The sequence below is a fragment of the Leuciscus leuciscus genome (assembly GCF_965113295.1).
Source record: "Leuciscus leuciscus genome assembly, chromosome: 22".
In the NCBI taxonomy this organism is placed as follows: Eukaryota; Metazoa; Chordata; class Actinopteri; order Cypriniformes; family Leuciscidae; genus Leuciscus; species Leuciscus leuciscus.
The window spans coordinates 20,604,989-20,625,894 of NC_138746.1; the positions used below are offsets into that span (position 1 = coordinate 20,604,989).

A 20,906-nucleotide genomic window follows, 5' to 3' on the forward strand; every position below is an offset into this window, starting at 1 on the left:
CTACTGTTAGCTAATAGTTTGTTAGCTAGCTAATACAATCTTATAACTCAGTCATGTGACAAAAAAGATACATGAAATTGAATAAATAAACCCTGTCAGGGAACCATCAAAGATCACTTGATTCTACTTAATTGGGTCACTTAAAAATGAGTTGATTCTGTGATGTTGAAATTACGTGAACAAATTATATCTGATTAACTTAAGTGATTTATGTGGGACTGATGTACATGATTAAATCATGTAAATCCAACACACTTTTTTTTCAGGGGATGACAAGAGGGAAATGGCAGCGGAAGTGCTTGATAAAGTCAATCAAAACCCCCTTTTCCTGTGGATGGGAAATGTGAATAATTAGCCTCACGAGTCCCAGCAAGTCATTTCCTGTCCAAGGAGGACACAGTTCCACCTCATTGAGAATCTGTCACATGGCACCCTGAGCTAGTGAAGTGGAACCCTCCCAAAGTCCCGCAGAATTCTCAACTCGGGGGGCCGGTGTGGGAGAGCTCATGTTGTTTCAGGGCGTGCAGAGAGATACAACCGAGCGCTCCTCACTTCCTCCGATCCGTTCCCTCGTCACATCAATCATCTCCATTCCTAACATTGCGATCACAGTGCCATCGGTTCCACACTTGTTTTCCTTCCTTTCTCCCTCTCACTTTTTTTTCCCCATCTGTGGATGGTGTCTCTCTCTCACGCTAATGTTAGCCCGGACACAGAGGACGCTGGGCGCGAGGGGTTTTAGCGGCGACATGGGTTTCCCACACAGCTGTGCTAATGCGACCCTTCACGCACGGCTCAAGCGTGTACAGAGGAGGCACTTATGTGCATAAAGTGAGAGCATTCATCAGGACTTGAGATGGCCCACTTGTCGCTGTGGAAACAGTGCGTCATTTGACTTGTTCACCAACATCCCTTAATCAGTTTAACATTTTTGCTTCTCCATCCTCTGCTGAGTCTGACTAACCGTATAAGGGGAAATTTAAGGTCTGTGCAGACACTGGCTAGATTCACACAAAAGCAGAATACAATTTGTTTTAAAGTGCTAAAAACTGTTATATTCACACACAATCCAGTTAAGATTGAGTAATCCAGCAATACCTCAACTGCACTGATTAACTGAAGTGACTCTGGACTCACAATCATAATTGAGAGTGAGAACTGTTTTTACCTAATATTCATACATAATTCCGTTATGAATTAAAGTGACAACTGCATTCTATAAGCGAAGTGACTTCAGATTAATAAACAAATTTTGAGTGCGAGTTTGGTTAACTTGTGCTCTATGAACAGAACCGCTGTTAATGTTATGTTCACACACTGCCGACATATGTCACCACTGACTAAAGGCAGGATGATATTTAGTGTAGCCTAATAAACTTTTACATTTCCAATGACAATTCAGACTTTAATAACCTCCTTATATAGGAGGTGTCACAATCACAGATTTTTAAGGCTGCTTAGATGAAAGATGGGACTGAAGCACAAATGGGTAGAAATCTCTGGTTAGTTATTGTCATTTGGTTAATCGTTCATTATTCTAGCAACATTTCCTCTTTCTTTTTTCTTCATCTGCATGACTGTGACAAAGAGTGCTAATGCTAATCACAGAGAGGGAAAGTGACGACAGTATTTAGCATTAGCAAGGGATGATCGGCTCAGACTCACTGAGTGCGTAGGCAACACAAGTCATCTCTGGCCCCATATGATCGGATCAAAACTCTGGATTAATGAGCATGTTCTCAACTGACACACAAATCAGTAAATGCCATTTTGACTGACACACACACAGGCCTACAAGCACTGGCTTGTGACACACAGACCTGCAATCACACTCTCATCCCTAATCCACTTGGATCCCTATTGGTAACTAAACTGACGTACTGTACAGCTGAAAGACGTCACTGTTCCTTTATGGCATCATAGGGGATGAAGCCATACACTTGTGGGCAGACCAACAGCAATATACAGCATAACACCTAGTAAGCAGATTTAGAATCAATCAGTCTATCTATCAGAATAAATTATTTAAACAGCACATAATGCAAAATTAATGCAATTATCCAAGAGCTATGTTATGTCTTGGACAAAATATACAATGAGAAACATCTATCGTGAACAACCCGTCTCATAAATACGTTATAAAGCCTAACCTAATATGATTTGCATTTACAATAAACAACGTTGTAGAAAATATATAAAATAATTTATAATTCATCTCCCAGATGTCTCATCGTTTTAAGATTTAAAAACATATGTGTTGATAACATACAGCAACGTCATTCGAACAAGCTGTGAACATGTTTAGGCCAATACTTTTTATTTTATTTGAGTAAGTAGGCTATTTAGTAACTTACTTGTATTGCTCCATCAGTCAAATCCTTCAAATGTACTATCTCTGAAGATCATATTAATCCACCTTCTTGACTTATTTCTGACATTTTTGACAAACTCCAATATGGACGAATAATGCAAACCAAATCAGTTCACTTGAAAATCAGGTCAGGTCGAACATGAGGTCGAATTGCGGCCGAATAGTTCAGTCCGTTTCGCGAACCAATTCAGTCAATTCATTGAAAAGAATCGGATTCGTTTACTAAACCACATCACTTTTTTTTTCTTAATTTCTACAAAAAAATTAAGAACAGCAAGTTTTTGTGACATGTAATAGATTGAAAATTTATATATATTTGCTTTAAAATGATAGGCCTACACCGGATGGTAGCCTATATATGCCCTAACTTGTCTATTATTTGGGAACTCAATCCACAACATTTGGAAAGGTAGGCTATATTTACACGAAATTCATTCATTTTTTTTTTTTTTTTTTTTGCCCCTAACTTGCTGTATTCCACTTCTGGCCTTCTCATAAATGATGTTTTCCTGGTAAATATTTTAAACTTAAATGCATTCACTGTGCTACTAACCAGCCAAATCTTGCCCCCTGCTTTTGACAAACGAAAGGGAGACTCTCAGACTGGTTAGTGGTCAGTTTCCGCTCTTGCTGATAGAATAACAGAGGTCAGAAGCCGTGACCCTGACCTTTCTGGAAATCTCATAATGAGAATGAGGCTGGGTAAAGAGTCCAATGTTCCTCTACCATACCCTTCTGATAATCCAATAATGAAAGCCACTTTTGTTTTATGCTAATTGCTGTAAGTGAAAGTAGAGCATGATTTTACTATAGCCTACAATTTACGTCAAGATCTTTGTATGATAAGATGTCATCCAGGTAAAAGATAATACTTAGCATGCAAAGTTCATTTACTTCACCCTATGCTGTAATAAAACCATAAAAAAGATGACCAAGCCAAAGCGGAAAACTTAAACATACAACTAGACCTAGAGCTTGATTACTTTTCTTTCCATCAGCCACCCCACACAGTCGCCAATGAAAGGTCCATTATTCACTTCACAAGGGCCAGTTTAAGATAAATGTTGAAAATAACAATGGAGGTCCTACATTTTAGGGGAGAATAATATTTATTTCAGGACACACTGTCTCTGCCATCTAAGACGTGGTACGTAAAAGCTGGTCACGTAAACAGAAAGTGTAAATATTCCAAAAGTGTGAGTGAGAAGCACTAAGCAGAAAGATGTTCCCATGCACTCTATCTATCACTCCATCAAACACCACTGCCTTTATTGTGTCATCTGGCCAGGATCATTCTCCCTATCCTCACAAAGTGTCATCAGACTGACAAAGTTGTTGAATAGTCTAAGAGAGAACATATGAACAGCTACATAAACATACATAAAAGTACACATTCACAAGCACTGAAAAGAAAATGTCCATTATGTATAAAGTTTGCATGACTTTTAAATCTGAATATGAGTGTTCCTTAAGGGAACTCTTTGAAAACTAGAAACTACCTTTTCCAAAGTACAGTATCATTAAAAAATTTGGGGTCAGTAAGATTCTTTTAAAGAAATTTATATTTTTATTCAGTGAGGACCCATTAAATTGACCAACGATGACAAGGTGAGGCGTAAGGGATCTTTAGCAGCATTTTTTTATTAAACGAAACAAAATAACAATAACCAATGTGAGAAACAAAGGAAAATATTAAACAGCACAACTGATAATAAGAAATGTTTCTTAATCAGATAATCAGCATATTAGAATGATTTCTGAAAGTAGTATTGTATATATTATTTGTTATAAAAAATATCATTTGGATTGACTGATTTTTTTTTATAATTTTTTTTTAGGCAGGGTAGAAATTTTCTAATTTGTGCACTTTTATTTAAAAATAAGAAATCCTAAATTAATTACATTACAATTAATCTTTAAAAAAATAAGGATTGCTTTAAAAAAATAAGCTAGGGGACAGTATAATTGAGGAATCTCTCATATACTCTCATATATATCTCATGTGGATGAATATAAAATCAAATTCATTCTATGACCACCATTCAAGATGTGCAAAAATGTCATATTGCAGCTTTCTTGAAAAAAACAACAAAGCAACCCTCTGTCCAGTCGCAAATTGACTGTGCACAACAATATTATTTTTGGATCAACATTAGTACGTCATTATTTCCGAGAGACATTTGATTTCTGTAAAATCATCTGCCAGCAATGTTCTGTTTCAGCATTGTCCAGCTGTGTGCACTTTGAAGATGCGCAGCATTGATCTTTCATAAATCCTTTGTGTATTTCACATCCTATACAGACCTTCTTCATGATGAAGAAAATGCTAAACAAAATGATCATCATTGTTGTTTGATAATATTTTTCAAAATCGAACATAATATATGGCCCAATTGCACAGATTCAAATGAATAAATCAGAGTCGGAGACTGTCAAGATCCAAGAAGCTGCACTGAAAGCACATGGGCTTTCTTATTAAGGACATAATCTGTTCCACCACATTCTTGTCAGGCTGGACTCACGTCTGCTACATTGGTGAACTGTAATATGAGAGGTGGCAACAAGCTTAAGTAATTGGATTTGTATATAGTACTGAGTGTCAGACAATAGATAGTCATCTCTGCAACAGCTATCTGACCCTTTGTTCCTGTTTCAGGCGTGATTTAGAGGCCCATAACTGCCTGGTTTGATCCCAGTCAAGGATGAAAAAAGGGGGCGAGCAGGCAGAGTGGGACCGGAAAAGTCTAGTTCAATCTGATGACCCGTACACATCTCGGGTCTCCAGTCGAATTTGGGCTCCCCAAAGGTTTGCGGCTCACTTGTGTGGTCATTACTCAAATCACATTAGCCCTGGGGCAGCTTTACAAACACAGATTCTGGCCTGTGGATATGCTGATATGAAAAAAGTCATAAAAAACACACAGGAACGTCTCATTTATTTATATAACTGTTATATTTATATCATTTATACATGATATATTTATACAAAAATAAACATTATGTGTACAATTGTCAGCAAAAATCATACATATGAATTCTAAACTTCAGATCTACAGCTTCTACAACTTTTGATGAAACAATAGCAGAGTGAACATGATATGCTCTATAATCTATGACTATTATTACTAATCTAGTTGCTTTTAAGCACCGTCCAAAGTGGCAGGTCAGGACTCTCTAACAAAGGCAGTGGTTTAAATCCCACAAACCTGTCTGATTTTCAAAAGAAGGGCTTTGGCATCCCAGATGAAATGTGAATGTGGATATCAAAATGGGCGAAACCCTTTGAGGGGAAAGCGCTCAAGTTTTGAGGTCTAAATAGTCTAATTAACCCTTATTACACAGAGTGGCTATTTGAATGCAGTGAGTAACTCGAGACCTCTCTTGGGGGTCAGAATCTTTTAAAGGCACAGTGGCCGGTACAAAAGGTCCAGCGCACCTTTAATCTTGAACCTCACCGACAGGAAATATCAGCCTGGCATCTTGCCCTCAACTTGCTATGGATCTCCTTTATGTGGCCACACACATTAGTGAGGGCTGTGATTCTGCTGTCATTCCAAAAATTAAGGTGAAGAGACTCAATGGTGAAAAAACAACAACTCTTAAGCCAAATCTTTAGTGTATAGTTTATTTTAAAGTGTATTGTATATTGTACATGCATGTAACTTTTCTCTATGTAAAAATTATTTCTCAAATCCAAGCTTAATGTGGGTAGACAAGTGTAAGTGCAAGTGAAAAGTGTAAACAAGACTGTATGCGCCATAGAAACGAGTGCGCAGCCATCTTTAGAAATTTGTGCTTCCGTTTTTGCGGTAGCTCTGTTTATTTCTTTGGCATCGCTGTCGAAGAGTAATGAACTAGTGAAGTGGATTTACTTGTTGTAGAGTTAACAAAAGTAATCATGAGCATTGTAATTTCTGTAGCGGATTTCATAACAAATGTCAGTAGACCAGGAAGTTCTTAAAATGAGCGGTTCATTCATTTCATTTATAAATCCATACGATTTTACCGTTATGCTGTGGAAATACAAACTGGAAGACAGAATAACCCAAGTAAAACGGGGCGGGGCTTCATAAGGTCTATATATGGCTCATTCAGAGCAGAAACATTTGCTCATCCAATAGTGTGAGTTTGGTGCAGGGCCTGACCAATGTTTTTTTTTTTTAGCTTGTATTTCCTTTTATTTTGTTTTCTTTCTGTGGTATTGCTTACTCTATACAGAGAGAGACCCTCACTTGTCTTTCAGCATCAAGATTAATAGACTCCCAACACTGTGACTAAAAAGCCATTTGATTGACATGTAGAAATGCACTTTTCCTACTGGGGTTGCTTATCAGCAGCTTTCATTCCACAATCCTGCCTGTTTCACATACTACAGCGGTTGTAAAATGATGTGGTGAAATAACCCACTAGTTACTGATTACCTATGTCTCACGCATGTGACTGTTTGCTCTAAGGTCTGTGGTCTGACCTGTAGCATGACCTGTAATGTTAGAGAAATATCTAAGAATAGAAGATATCTGGCAGATACTCAAGCCTTGATTTGCTTTATATTGTCTGCAATGTTCTGTATTCAAATAGCTTTACAGATTTGCCCCATGCCCACAAGAGGGCAGCAAGCACTATGGGGGCAATTAACTCTAGCTTACTGTATGTGGATATGCACACACCATGCGTGCCTCAGGGATGTCTAACTCAGAGGCATCAAATGCCACATGACCATTGAAAGAGTCTTTTAAAATACTGAATGTTGACATTATGAGGTGAATGACCCTTTTTGTGTCAATATTACTACACTGATAACTTGTATTACTTTCTGAGTTTCTAAATGAGCATTCCATAATTCAGAAAAACAGCAGGCCTATCTGTGACCTCTGTCAGCAAGATCTCTTTTTTAGATGTTGATGCATTTATTGTTCTTGCTATAAAAGATATTGATCCACAGAAATAGACAGACAAACAGACAGGCAGACCGACAGACAGATAGACGGATAGATAGAAATATTAGACAGATAGATAGATAGATAGATAGATAGATAGATAGATAGATAGATAGATAGATAGATAGATAGATAGATAGATAGATAGATAGATAGATAGATAGATAGATAGATAGATAGATAGATAGATAGATAGATAGATAGATAGACTTGTTTACAATTAAATATATAAAGAATATGCATTGCCTGAATATAATTTTTTTTTTTATCTTTTATCTTCATTAATAAGATATCTCGGGTTTTTATAACATTTTACAGTAAAATTGTATGCAATTTAAAACATTTTTCACCATATATGGTTGGTTAGGTAACATACAGTTAAGTATGCATGTAGTAGCCTATGTAGTTAAGTATGTATGTAGTAGCCTACATTAATTATAGTAGTATTTTGCATTCCTCTTCCTTTTAAAAGTTTTTGCAGTGTAAGAACATGCGGTTTGCCCTCTGTAAGTCTCACAGATAAACCCGTCATCACGGGGATGGGGGACACGGGCGGGGCTTTCCTACAAGCCACACCCTTTAACTTTTGAATATTAAAATTACGCATGCGTTTGCCACCCCCATTAACTGAACTTGAAGTCTTGAATGCGCAGTCAGTCAGTCGCGGACAAACGCTCTCATGGCTTCTGTGTAATGTATACCCGCCGCTGAGAGAGAGAAGCAGAATAAGAAAGATAAGAATTTCAGATACGCTTGGATAATAGGAGGCACTTTCCTACACATTGGAAAATAGTCTTCTGAAAGAAATAAAGTTGTTCTCCACCCGTGCATGTTAAATCGGGGAGTACATTAGAGCCGTGAGGCGGCTAGAACTTCTGAGTCTCAACGCAACACCAACAAGAAGGCATGATTGTGCGACGGAGTTCAGTATTTTCTGCTTTTTACCTTCATGCCTTTTTGTTATGCTTGCCGACGAAGGTGAGTCTGTTTTAAATCATTTTTTTTAAATCTATCTTTGCGTTATGTGGGCTATGTAAATATATAAGTTATATATTTAGAAAATAGTATATAGGCTAACGTTATTGTATGTCTATCGTAGCCTATGTCTGATATAAAAAACAACAACCTTGTTTGGACCCGCAGCACAAAAGTTCAGTATTTTTCAATTTGCCATTGACATAATTATTGGCAGACACTTTGCAAACAGTTTTTGCTGTTGAATAAAACGAGACAAATTTGATCTCACTGTACGTTATATAGGCTACATGGATTTAAAGTTTGTTCTGCCCAACAGGTGTCTGACGCATCGGGGCACTTCGAGCTGGAAATCGTATCGATGCAGAACGCGAACGGCGAGCTGCAGAACGGCTCGTGCTGTGGCGGCGCGAGGAACCCGGCGGATCGCAAATGCACTCGGGACGAATGTGATACATATTTTAAAGTTTGTCTGAAGGAATATCAATCGCGAGTTTCCGCGGCCGGGGCTTGCAGTTTCGGAACTGGATCTACGCCCGTTCTCGGTGGGAATAAATTTTCGACCAAGGGAACGCAGAGTGAAAAGTCAAGGATTGTTTTACCCTTCAGTTTTGCGTGGCCGGTGAGTAGACGTCCCTCCTTTCTCACCTCATGGCGATTTCTGGTTTTAGACTAGCATATTAATGAAGTCAAAGCGTGTTATGGTGACGCAACGTTGATTAGCACATCATAGCAATATTTCGATCCACGTGTGCTGTTTTCCCTCGAGTTTATAGCTGCTCGTTTTAGTCGTGTGCGTGCACTGTAAACAACAACAACAACAACAACCCTCTAAAATCGAGAACCTAGTTTAATCACAGCATTGCATTTTCAAGGGTGGTGCCAAAGTTCATTACACTTATTTGAATATATTTACTGATAAAGAAAGTCGAGTTGAATGTTAAAATACAATTTACATGTTAAATAAATGAAAACAAAGATGTTTTGGGTTATAAATCAGTTATAAATGTTTTGATTAGCACTTGTTGACAGTGGCTTGCAGTAAATTCACTCCTCATGATGATGATGAGCATCAGTGGCTCCTAGATGTTGTTTCTGGCAGTCAGCTAACTTGGTAAATAAATATGTCAAATAAACAGTTATCTTGCACCTACTCAGCCTCTTAACTTGTGTCACTGCATTAGAATGCAAATAAAAGAAGATTTGTTTGGTGTGAAGCACATGATTTAAAGCTCCATAGAGGAGAGATTTACCAATGTTTGTCTTCCAGCTCTAAAGAATTTATGAGTTGACCGTGATCTCTTGAAATGGGGCTTTTATAACCTGTGTTATCATGCTAGTCTAATCTGAAGGTGATTTGCAGTAAACCTATGTGTTATGATATGCACCAGTATAATAGAATCCCTACTGTAGTATGTAGTGTGATGTCTGCCAATGTAAGGGTCACATAGGCTGTATCAACTAAAAAAAAGTGGGCCTGTGGACCCCTGGAGGTCCCTGATCTTACTCCAGGGGGCCAATGGAGAATGTAAGTAGATAAAACATAGAGAACTTGGACAATTCTAACTATTTTCTAATGATCTGTTAACCATTAAATAATGCATGTCTGATAAAATCTAGCTATTTTTATACTGAGGGTCACAAGGTTGGCTGAGAGTCTGGTTGGGGATTGTCAAATTTGAAAACCTTGGAGTAGTGTGACCTTAAACTGCTTATTTTGGTAACAATACCTTAGTTGGAGTTATTTTAGTGGTATTAATCTATATAGTTTTTCAGGAATGCCTGCTCAGAAATAGCTTACTGAGATTTGGTTCCCACGGTCCTGGAAAACATGAAAATGTCAGGGAAAATGATTTTGAGGCCTGTAAAAGTTATGTAAATGAGTCAGATCTTAAAAGTCATGGAACAGTTGTGAAAATACACTGTTCAGAAAGTGTGGGAACCTTGTTAATTTCTCAGGAGCTCTTGACTGTGGGGACGTTGAACTGTCCTTTCGCACGTTCTGTTGGCGTGTGCCTTCGTGCACCTGCTTGCTTGATGATGTCATTGTGGATACATTCTCAGCGGGGTCAAAATGATAAAAATAAAAAAAATATCAAAGGACAAACTGTCGGTCTGACGAAACGAACGTGTCCCTGTTTGAACTGTTCGCCCAGTGAGATGCCCACCTGTCCAGTGTGTGAACAAGACGGCCAATGGGAATGTGTTGATCATATAACACTTCAGCTATTTTTGTGATGTGCACTTCTAAAGCATACTGCAAATGGTTTCTTTTAATCATCCAAATTATGATTAAATCTAAAATGACGTTAGAGCACACTTCAGTCAGTCACTAATTATTTTTTCGGTTGGCAGCTGGGGATAGTTGAAGTTTAGGCTTTGTGTCAGTTACGGCTGACTGGAGACTAGGTATGGCACCTTTTAACTTTGCAACCCTTGGTAATTACTCTCAGCAAGTTCCCAGACACAACAGCCAAATCTCTTCGCCAAACGTTAAATGTTTCATTTACAGGAATGCCACCCATTTATTTCGCACCTTTTACTGCATTTGATTGCCCTGTGCTTTTAGTTTTAGAGAGGGGTATAGAGAGTAAAAGAGAGCGAGGGTTTTAGGCATGGCCCACCCAGACAGAGCCAGCTTCAGCGAACATGAAACAGGGGGTGACAATAGCCGGGCCAAACTGGCTACAGGGAGGATTACTGTGCATAATGGAGCCCGTCCAGGAATAATGCCGGTCCAGGGCAAGCAACAGGAAGCTGCGCTCGACTCAGCAGTGATGAGATCGGCTCCTAGACAAACCCGCCCCAACCCTGACCTTACTTCTCATACTGGCCGTTTCAGCAAATTACAGCGCTGCTCTCTGGCCCCGTGGCCCTGAATGCACCTGGGGGCCTGTCTGCTCAGCATGAGCCAAAAAACTGGTTCACCAACAAATTGGATAATTCCTTTTTTCCTGTCCCATCTTCCATTCGTTTTAATGGTCTGTGAACCAGTTCCCTTTCCCAAAACCCAAACTAGTATTTATGTGTGTATTTAATGCATGTCCATTTCAAAGTAAATACAAAAGCAATCCAAACCAATCCATTTTGCTTTTCTGAGTGCGTTTTCTTATGCTTTTCGGATCGGATTCTCTCAATTTGTCTTATGCCATTGTACTGTGAAAGATGATTTATCGAATTTAAAACAAAGATTACTGGTGTGTTTTTCAAGAAAATACTATTTTAGTCTTTATATTAAAAAATTTCTCATTTAATTCAATGCTCTACTTGCCGATTCTTTGTAATTATGAGTGAAAATTGTTTCGACACCATTTTTTTGGTGTGTGTGGGAAAGACAGCAGGCTGAGGGTTGGTGTGGGAATAAGAATGCAGGTGAACCGTCCGAAAGCCTGAGGGAAAGCACTACCAACAGCTATGGGATAATTACATGTTTGCTTTATATGTTCCCCTCTGATGTGGCACTTAAGCGCACATTACTCAAGCCATAGAGTGTGGAAATCGTTTGTCTTTTTTCTCGCCCTTGTTAAGGTCTTAAATGAGGTATGGTTAGGCCATTGTAAAGTAGTGGAGTACTGTGCTTCTAATGTTCTGTTTAGCTAACTTTACACACCTCACACATGACTTACTCGTTTCAGAATCATGATGTTACCAGGAAACATTTAGTTTTATTGAGATATCTAGTCTTAAATACTCACCTTTCGAACTAGATATCTGACAGCTGATGTGCCGTTTGATCCGATTCTCTTCTCAGTCCCTGCCTGTGATCACCTTCGTGAGTGACAGGAGATTAGATGGCCGCCAGTAGTGCTTGTGTGCGCACAGGTGACTGACAGACCTTTTATCAGGGAAGCCTGTCTCATTTTCCACGCCAGAGAGAGCAGTGAAAGATTGCTAAAAGCTTTCCCTGCGAGCCCCCCTTATCTCCGGCCACCACTCCTGATAGGAATCTCCTGGAAAAAAAAGTCTTCCTTCTGTGATTGCTCCTTCTGAGAGGCAAAAAAAGGGTGTCTACCTTCTTAGTCATAATCTAGTTGTCCGAGCTGCTAATGTAAACCCTGTTGACTTTGATTGATTGGAATCTGGCGGAGTATTCGGAGCCATTGTTGAGACCATTTGTCACTCTCCATGTCAGCCTCTCCTTATTAACAATCACACTTACCAACGGAGACATCACTCGACAGATTCCCACAGCAAGTGGGTGTGATAAAAGCATTAAAAAAACAAAACAACAACAAAAACGCACAATACTAGGAGCCTCAGCCGTTTGTGGAAGTCAGAAACATCAAATATCAGAGATCAGGTGGGTTGGGAGCAAGTGTAGACCTTTATCAGATGTAGGCCCCAGAGTGATAAGACAAATACAATGTAAAGTTTGGGAGACTGGTGCCGGGGATAGTTAGAGTTCAACGATGACACTGAGGTCAATGACAAGCATGGGAAAAATGAACCTGGCGGCAGCAGGCATTTAGAGCTGATAGCCATATTGTGAGTTATGGAGTGAGATCCATTGCGGCCCCTTTCCCTTCTTCTGACCCCAAAACTGCACTCTTGTTATATGTGATTGTTTTTCATTCATTTAGCCTGTTTATTTTTTAATTACTCCCATTTTGTCTCTTATTTTTGATGCTGTGGCATCAGCAGCCAATGAGCTTGCAGCTTCAACATTCAAATACTTGGCATTGTTTGCTGTTAGCACTCTACAGCACGCTTTCAGAAACCCTCCACCTTCCCCAGCTCCACCTGTATAGATCTGCTGTGGGGGTTATTTCATGTATGTAACATGTCTTACATGCTCACAGCAGCATGTCTGTGAATGTATTGGCAGTAGCAGCAAGTCTCTGTACTTGCAGTCTATTCCGCCAAGATCAAGTACATTAACACTGCCACATCCATTACCATGCCAATCTCTCCAAGAGTTGTCATGACAGAGCTACATATAGACAGGTAAAACAATCGCTGAGGTAACTAAGTCCATAACTTTTTTTAGTCACTGTGATGTTTCCCCTGGTCTTATGGGAGGTTGTGCTAGCTCATGCCCGGACATGTTCGTAATATACAGCAGCGGGCACTTGAAAGGACAGGACAGTTGAAATCAATGAGCTGTGCGCTTGGTATACATAAACTGGCAAGATTTGACAATTTAATAGGGGTGAATCAACAGCATGTTTGTGTTCACAATGCGTTCAAGTATGGAGAAGGAGAGGAAGGACAAGGTGTATCTCAACAGCTTGCAGAGGTGACACAGCTTGCATCAAATAAACATGGCAACTGTAAAAGATTTGTGATGGCTGAGTGGTTGGTTAGTGAGTTTGGTATTGGGTATTTGGTATTTTTAATGCTGGTTCTTTTATTTGTGTGCTGTGCTTTAGCACAGTAAAATCTTAGAGAAGTTGTATCTTATAATTCATGCACTTGAAGCTCCATTGCTTACACTGCTGTTAGCCTACATGCAGATGGATGTCCTTGGCTGTTGCATCTTTACTTAAAAAAGAGCATCTCAACCGGAACCTTTTAGGAATGCATAATATCGTCATTAGGGATGCACGATATTGGATTTTTTTGGGATTTTTGCCCATATCCGATATGCCTATATTTTTCATCTCATTTTGGCCAATAGCTGATGCCTATACCAATATACATTTCTTGTTTCTTTGGTTCATTTTTTTAATTCCGGTTTCAGAATTCTGCTTTCTCCTTACCAAAAGGTTGATAAAGTTATTTTTATAATGAGAGTACATTTGAAAATAATAATAATACAATCAATCATTGCTGCTTTTTTTTCCAGACAGATGCAGTTGTAACCTAAACATATTATTTGTGAATTTAACATTTGTAGATGGTCAACAGCAACGCAATCGTCAACACATGAAGCACGGGTAGATTAACCTCAGTTGAAGGATGCCACCTTTAGCCTCGGATAAAAATACAAAAAAATGTTTAGAGCTCCTTGGATTCAAGTTATTTTCATCATCCAGTTGAAAAATCACTAGCACTCCTTGTGCACATGTGAGTTATTGCAGGCGCACAATCAACACATATTATCGGGTGGCATACCGGCATAATGTTTCATATCAGGCCGATGATTAAGTCTTTATTGGTCGATTCCGATGACGTTACTAAAATATCATGAATCCCTAATCAGCACCATAATGGTTGTGTGACAGTGATATTAGATATTCAATGATATTCAGATATTCAATTTTTAGTTTTACTGTTTAGTTTTACATTTAGATGTGTAAATTCATTTATAGCATTTAAAATGCTTGATTTCAGCTTTTAGTGTTTCATTTTTAAAATAGTATCGAATTTTAATATTATTGGTCATTTATCAGTTATTGGCTACAATTTTGATAGCTATTGGCGCATCTCAAGTACCACTTGACATTTTCCACTTAAGGGGTTGCTTTGTTTTGGCGCGATGGTTATCTTGATATTCTTCAAGTCATCGAGATCATGACTCAAACTAATTTTAGCTCTTTGTACAGTGAGAGGTGCTGCGCGTTGGTTTGTTTCAATGGTCTGGCGTGAGGAACTCTGGGTCCGTCGTTGCTGCAAATGGACAGTGAGAACCCTTGGTGATGTTGGAAATTCCGTGGTGCCTCGTCAAGAGTACGAGAGTGTGAATCTGACAAGTGGGTGCCAGAAAAGAGACGCTTCAATTCTGGCACAGGCACGTTCACACACACGCTCGTTTTCTCTCATATACTTCTGTTTTTTTCCGTTCAACTTCTAACACTGAAATCTAGATATGGACGCACATTTTATTCTCTCAGGCGGAGTAATCTCTCTCTCCGTGACTCTTGTTACCTGATACCGGTGAGAGCCACGATGACCTTAAGTCAGACAAAGCGTTTCAGAAGTGCTGAAATGTAGCCAAGCCCTCCAGAGATCTCGGCCTGCATTGGAGTCATGCTAAAAGCAGCGCACCCCCCGCAACTCCCTCAGATCCTCACTCCGCATTCCTCTCCGTGGGGAAAAAGAGGAACAAAACGCAGCACACAAAAGACCTGAAAGAGAGAAGTGAAAGGGGATTTTTGTGGGGCTTTCAAAGAAAAAAAAGTCCACTTTCAACCTTCTATTTTCTTCTCCTTCTCGTAACTCTTTCTGTCAGATATGTGAGGTAATTATGTAGAAATGGACATTAGCGGGAATATGTTAGTATGTATGCCCTTTACTGTAAAGCATTCAGTTTATATAATACCTGGAGAAAACCATTCCTTTTGCTCAACTGGTACAGAAAAGAAGCCTACAATTTGAATTTGCACTCAGATCTGCATGCATAGGCTACATTAGCCAATAACCTGAACCATATATGTAATTTGACTAATCGCATGGTATCTGCGACGGGCAGAAAAATAGGCTACATCATCACGACATTGCTGATTTGCTGATGGCACCACAAAAACATGCACAGGTCTAAACCGTTCACTAACTAATGATCCTGCTAATGGTGTAGCTACTACATCTACCAGTAGGGGGTCACTTGGTCGTTTTAGCCAGCTAAACCTTGACCTCTGGGGTAAAACCATGCTATTCTTGGAGTACCATGTAAATAATGTAGTACATGAATACAATAGTCATTCAGCATCATGGTATATATTTAAGAAGTATGATGTCTCCATCCAATTCCATCAATGTGTTTCCCAACCATTATATATTTATAATAGTATAGATTTTTTTTTTTTACAGTTTGTCAGTTTACAAATTAAATGGCTGCTTAATATTGCATAATGCATAATAAAGCTGTAGTTCTATGATAGTAGGGCTTCTTTGAATGTACAAAATGTTGGACCTAATGTCCTTACAATGACCGCTGAACTGATGCCACATAACTGTCAGTGAGACTAACATGACCCAGTGATTCAACTCTACTAGATCCTCACACATAATAAACACACTTTAACGTCTGAGCTCTGTCATTTCTGGAAATTTCATTATTATCTAAGAAAAAAATTCAGAATGAAAAAAACAGCCTGATGCTGCATTGTTCAAGAACAATGACAAGCCTAAATCTGTTCAATCTATTGTTGTTGTTTTTTTAATTATTGCTTGGTTTTAAATTCCATTTTTCATTAAGAAATTAGTTGATTAAATAATATTATAAAGTGTCACTGCACTATAAAAATTATGGTTTGTTTACACGACAGCAATGTCAGAACGATCCCCGTGAAAACGACTAGAAACGTTGTATTATGCATGCCAGGCCAGTAGTTGGCTTTGTTACTTTATAAAGAAATAACATTTTTGAGCGTATTAACTGAACACATAATACTCATGCGCATGACGTCACCGGTTTCGTTTTTGTAGTTTACACTGAGATGGTAACGTTGTTTTCAAAAACTTACACTTTAAATGAACGACTAAAAAGCATAATTTTTTTTCCGTTTTTAGTTGATAATGGTGTTGTGTAAATTGAAAATAATATATTTATGACCAACTCAAAAATGACTGACAGGCAGAGATCTGCTTGGTTCTTTTGATTATCTGAACAATAGTCTCCCACAGTCAGATTACCAAAACAAGAATGCTTGTTTGTCTATAAAGATCTATCTATAAAGATGGTGATACAGTATCTGACCAAAGTTTCAGGAGAGCATTGCCAGATAAGTTGAAGGTTGAGTCGTTCTTCTGATCTTTCACGGCACATTTCTCAGCGTGTCCCAATGGTCATATTTTGTCATTGGTGTTTATTGGTTACAAGTCAAGGTCCCTGACTAAAGCTCTGTTGATGTAGAATGATCTTTGATGTTTCTTTGTTTTGGTTTCATTGCTAACTGCATGTGTGTTTTTCTCTTGCAGAGGTCCTACACGTTGATAGTGGAGGCCTTGGACTTCAATAACGACACCGCCATTGAAAGTGAGTAGCAGGATTTTTATACTCACTATCTGTTGCTCTTTTTGTTTTTATTTGCTTGATTTATAATGTGTTGATTTCTTTGTGTTTGTTTTGTTTGTTTCTCTTTAATATTTTGTTTGTTTCTCTCTTTTTTGTTTGTTTGTTGCATTGTGTCTTTTTGTTTCTGTCTGTTTCATTTGTTTCTATTTTTGTTTTGTTTCGTTTTGTTTCGTTTTTCCTCTGTTTAAACTTTGGAAGAAAATGGAACAAATTGAAGTTTTCGTGCCATTTCCGCTCATAGCTCGCTAGTCTTTAAACCAAATGTGCTGACAGGTGTGTGTGACAGGACAGGGAAGAGAGAAGAGGAAGACTGTGTGTGTGTGTATGTGAGAAACATTGTTGAGGGGGCCTCATGGTTATGAAAATGTTTCCGAATACCTGATGACTAATGGCAGGTGTTGGCAGTCAAGGTCTCACGGCCTCTCTGTCACGGTGCATAGCTCAAGCGCAAGGTTATGTTTGCTATAACCTCTCTCTTCTTACACCTCAACAGGGCTTAACACTCCAGAAACAATCCCATTTAGACACTAAACTGAGTCTGGCGGAGTTCATTTGAATAGCTCTTCTGGGTTGTGTTACCATTAACTTTGATATAGCGACTTTCAGCTATGTCCAGATATCTTAAGTTCAAAGTGGTTGTTGCAGAAAAGCTTACATGTTGAAGTTGTGCTCTTGTCTTGTGTGTATCAGGTTATATACTGCATATGCTAATGGTTTCTCTGAGGCTGGATCCTGTCATTTTTTGTATTTTCAAATACTTATTATGTGCCCTGCGAAAGTACATTTTAGAGGTATTTGTTTCTGTTTATTGGACTTTAAATCTTTGAATGAAATATTAGAATCTGGAAATCCCCAAATCTGCTGACAATTCAGCCTCACCTACATTTGAGATTTTGCTGTGTTTTGAGAAGGTAACTACTTTAGTTTTATAAAGATTGTAAAATAACATTTTGTCCATCAAAGGCAGATTTAGGCCTAAGCTTTGTTGCGCAGACAAGGCTTAAATCTAGTCCTAGACTAAAATGCATGTTTGAGCTGTTTTAACTGAAAGTAACTTGCACTGACATATCTTAAAATATGTCTATATGTGCTATTGTTTTGTCTCAAGATGCACACCAGTACGGTTTTGTTCTAAGTATGTTTATAAAAGCTACTTAAATATCCTAATTGAACTCAGGCCTAATCCTGGCTAAATCTAAACCCTGTCTGTGAAACTTGGCCTTAAAGCAGATTTCTTCGCTGTATTCTCGCTTTTTGCTCGCAGGTTTGTCTCTAGAGCTCCCCCCACAGCTTCGGAACAGATATTTGACAACACTGTTGTAAAAACTCGTTGGTGATTCTCAGACACCAGAGGCTATAGATCAACGACATCAAAGCAGATGGGACGTTCTTTAAAACGTCTTCTTCATTCGGGTTCGGACAGCGTGAGGGAGTGCAATAATGACAGCATTTTAGCAGATTTCTTTTGGCCGTAAAGCAATTGTTTACATCGCGAGACCTGATATCACGCGAGACTTCCTGACGCTGCGGCCGGTGGCCCGCCGGCTCAAAGTTGCAAGTGCGTATTTTCCGCTCACGGGCACCAGGGGGGTGCGAAACGACCACCATTCAACCCGAAATAAGTAATATAACCATTCCAATGACTCCGAAGCTGTTCAGTTAAGGTAAAAAAAGTTACTTAGTTCACCTTTAAAGTTGTACCAACTCAAACAGTAGAACATGGCGCTAGCAACACCAAAGTCATAAATCTGATGTACAGTAAACATTACCTTGAATGCATTATAAGTTGCAAATGTGTCTTTGGGGCTGTTCACACAGAACACGTTTTTCCATTTCAATGCGCTACTTTTCCATTGTTTTACTATGTAAACATGGAAGACGGTGCATGTTTGCAGTGTTGTGTATGACCATTGCACTCGCGTTTTACGTCTTTTGCAGAATTTCAACTTTTACACGCAGTCCCATTCATCAATGTCAGTTCCAAAACAGTGGACCAATCAGAAGACCCCGGAGGCGGGGCAAGCGTTGCAAGCTTTTGTTTACAGTAGCAAGTTAGCATGGCAACTGTTTTAATGGACATTACTCCAGTCTTCAGTGTCATATAATCTTTCAGAAATCATTCTAATTTGCTGATTTGGTCCTCAAGGAGACATATTATTATCAATGTTGAAAACAGTTGTGCTGCTTAATATATTTGAAGATAAACCATGATACATTTTTTCTGAATTCTTTGATGAAAATTAGTCAGAAGTTCAAAAAGAACATGTAGGGCCTAATATAAATCTTTTGTAGCATTATGTCTTTACTGTCACTTTTGATTCATTTAATGCTGAACAAAAGTTTCAAAAAAAAAAAAAGAAAAATACCGACCACAAACTTTTGAACAGTAATATATATAACCATCCGTAGTATTACCATAGTAGAATACAGTAAGTTTGCTAGCACCTCTCCTTAGTCTTTGCCCTGAGAGCGCAGAGGATTCTTCTGTCAGTTTAATGTGACTTCCTCACCCCACAGTGAAGTGGATCAGGCTGCAGGTAGTAAAGACGTGACACTTGGCTCTGGCCGCAGGGCTCAGGGTGCAAGTGAAATGCCACAACGACTCTCTGCATTCCAAAGTCATATGAACTATAGGCCCACCTGGCCTCCATAATATCATCTCTTTTCACTTATTCTGCCTCTGGGAATGAGAGTAAAATCCACCCATGATACATCAGTTTGCGGAGAAACCATCTTGGTCTGAGTGGGGAACTTTAAAGATAAGTGTTTATGTGAAAGGGAGGAATAGACATTTCACAGTCCCTTGTCCTAGTCAGATTCGGGAGTGAAATGTTGAAAGACATGAGCTGTCAGTTTACCTCATCTTCTGTGGTTAGAAACAGCACAGCTGGGAATAGAGATGGGCGGTTCTGGTAGGAGAAATTTCACATCCCTGTAACAATATAGATTATTTTTTAAGAATTCAAGGATAAAATCCGTGTTTGTGTGTGTGTTTGATTGTGGTCAGAGAGTTTGAGGAAATACAGGTCAGTTTATTTAGTTTACTAGTATTAGAATCAATCTTTTCCAGTAAGTGTCTCCCATATGCTAAATTTAGTGTTACTCTTTTAATCCAGGGGTTTTCAAACTTGATGCCAAGGATGATCCCAAAGGACCGCCTTCCAAAAATATAAAAGCTGCTATATAGGCCTATTTTAAGACTCATTTAGAGGCCATTCACAGAGAACATATTTTTCCATTCTGAGAATGTCTCCTTGCATTGAAAAATATCAAGTGTGATGTTATAAAGACAACATTTTGTTTAAAAATTAAATAATTGGGATTACATTGCCATTGTAATAATTCCAAAATAAAAAAAAAATTTACTGGAAAAGTGAGGGAGAGAGAGAGAGAGAGAGAGAGAGAGAGAGAGAGAGAGAGAGAGAGAGAGAGAGAAATTGAGTGAGCAAGACAGTGTTTATTCACTGATGTCATGAGTGCTGGCTGCCAGTGGGATTACTTATTATATAATTACATTAAACTGACTTTAAAAAGGGGGAATATTGTATAACTTATAAAAAAATTGAAAATTGCTTAACTTTTGGTGAGTTAAAGCAATGTAAAAACATATGTTGTCATACATTATTGATCATATAATTTTTTACAGTGAAGACATTACAGTTTCCTGGTAATAGTGTGTGGTGTTGTTTTGTGAAACCCTTTCTGACTTTCACACATTGACTGTTCA

At 38.6% G+C, this 20,906-nt stretch overlaps 1 protein-coding gene and 1 long non-coding RNA gene across 2 annotated transcripts in view; one reads left to right on the forward strand and one right to left on the reverse strand.

Moving 5' to 3' along the window:
• Nucleotides 1–7,939: 7,939 nt before the first annotated feature.
• jag1b (jagged canonical Notch ligand 1b) overlaps nucleotides 7,940–20,906 on the forward strand; it is a 35,467-nt gene continuing 22,500 nt past the window's right edge. The window contains exons 1-3 of the mRNA XM_082154271.1: nucleotides 7,940–8,286; nucleotides 8,603–8,905; nucleotides 17,083–17,140. Coding sequence (XP_082010397.1) covers nucleotides 8,215–8,286; nucleotides 8,603–8,905; nucleotides 17,083–17,140 — 433 coding nt within the window. The 5' untranslated portion in view covers nucleotides 7,940–8,214. The remainder of the gene's footprint in view (nucleotides 8,287–8,602; nucleotides 8,906–17,082; nucleotides 17,141–20,906) is intronic.
• On the reverse strand, nucleotides 17,352–20,901 carry LOC309486845. The gene is made up of 2 exons (XR_014201699.1): nucleotides 18,867–20,901; nucleotides 17,352–18,399 (listed from the first exon to the last, which is right to left on the reverse strand). It is a non-coding gene; the product is annotated as an uncharacterized lncRNA (long non-coding RNA).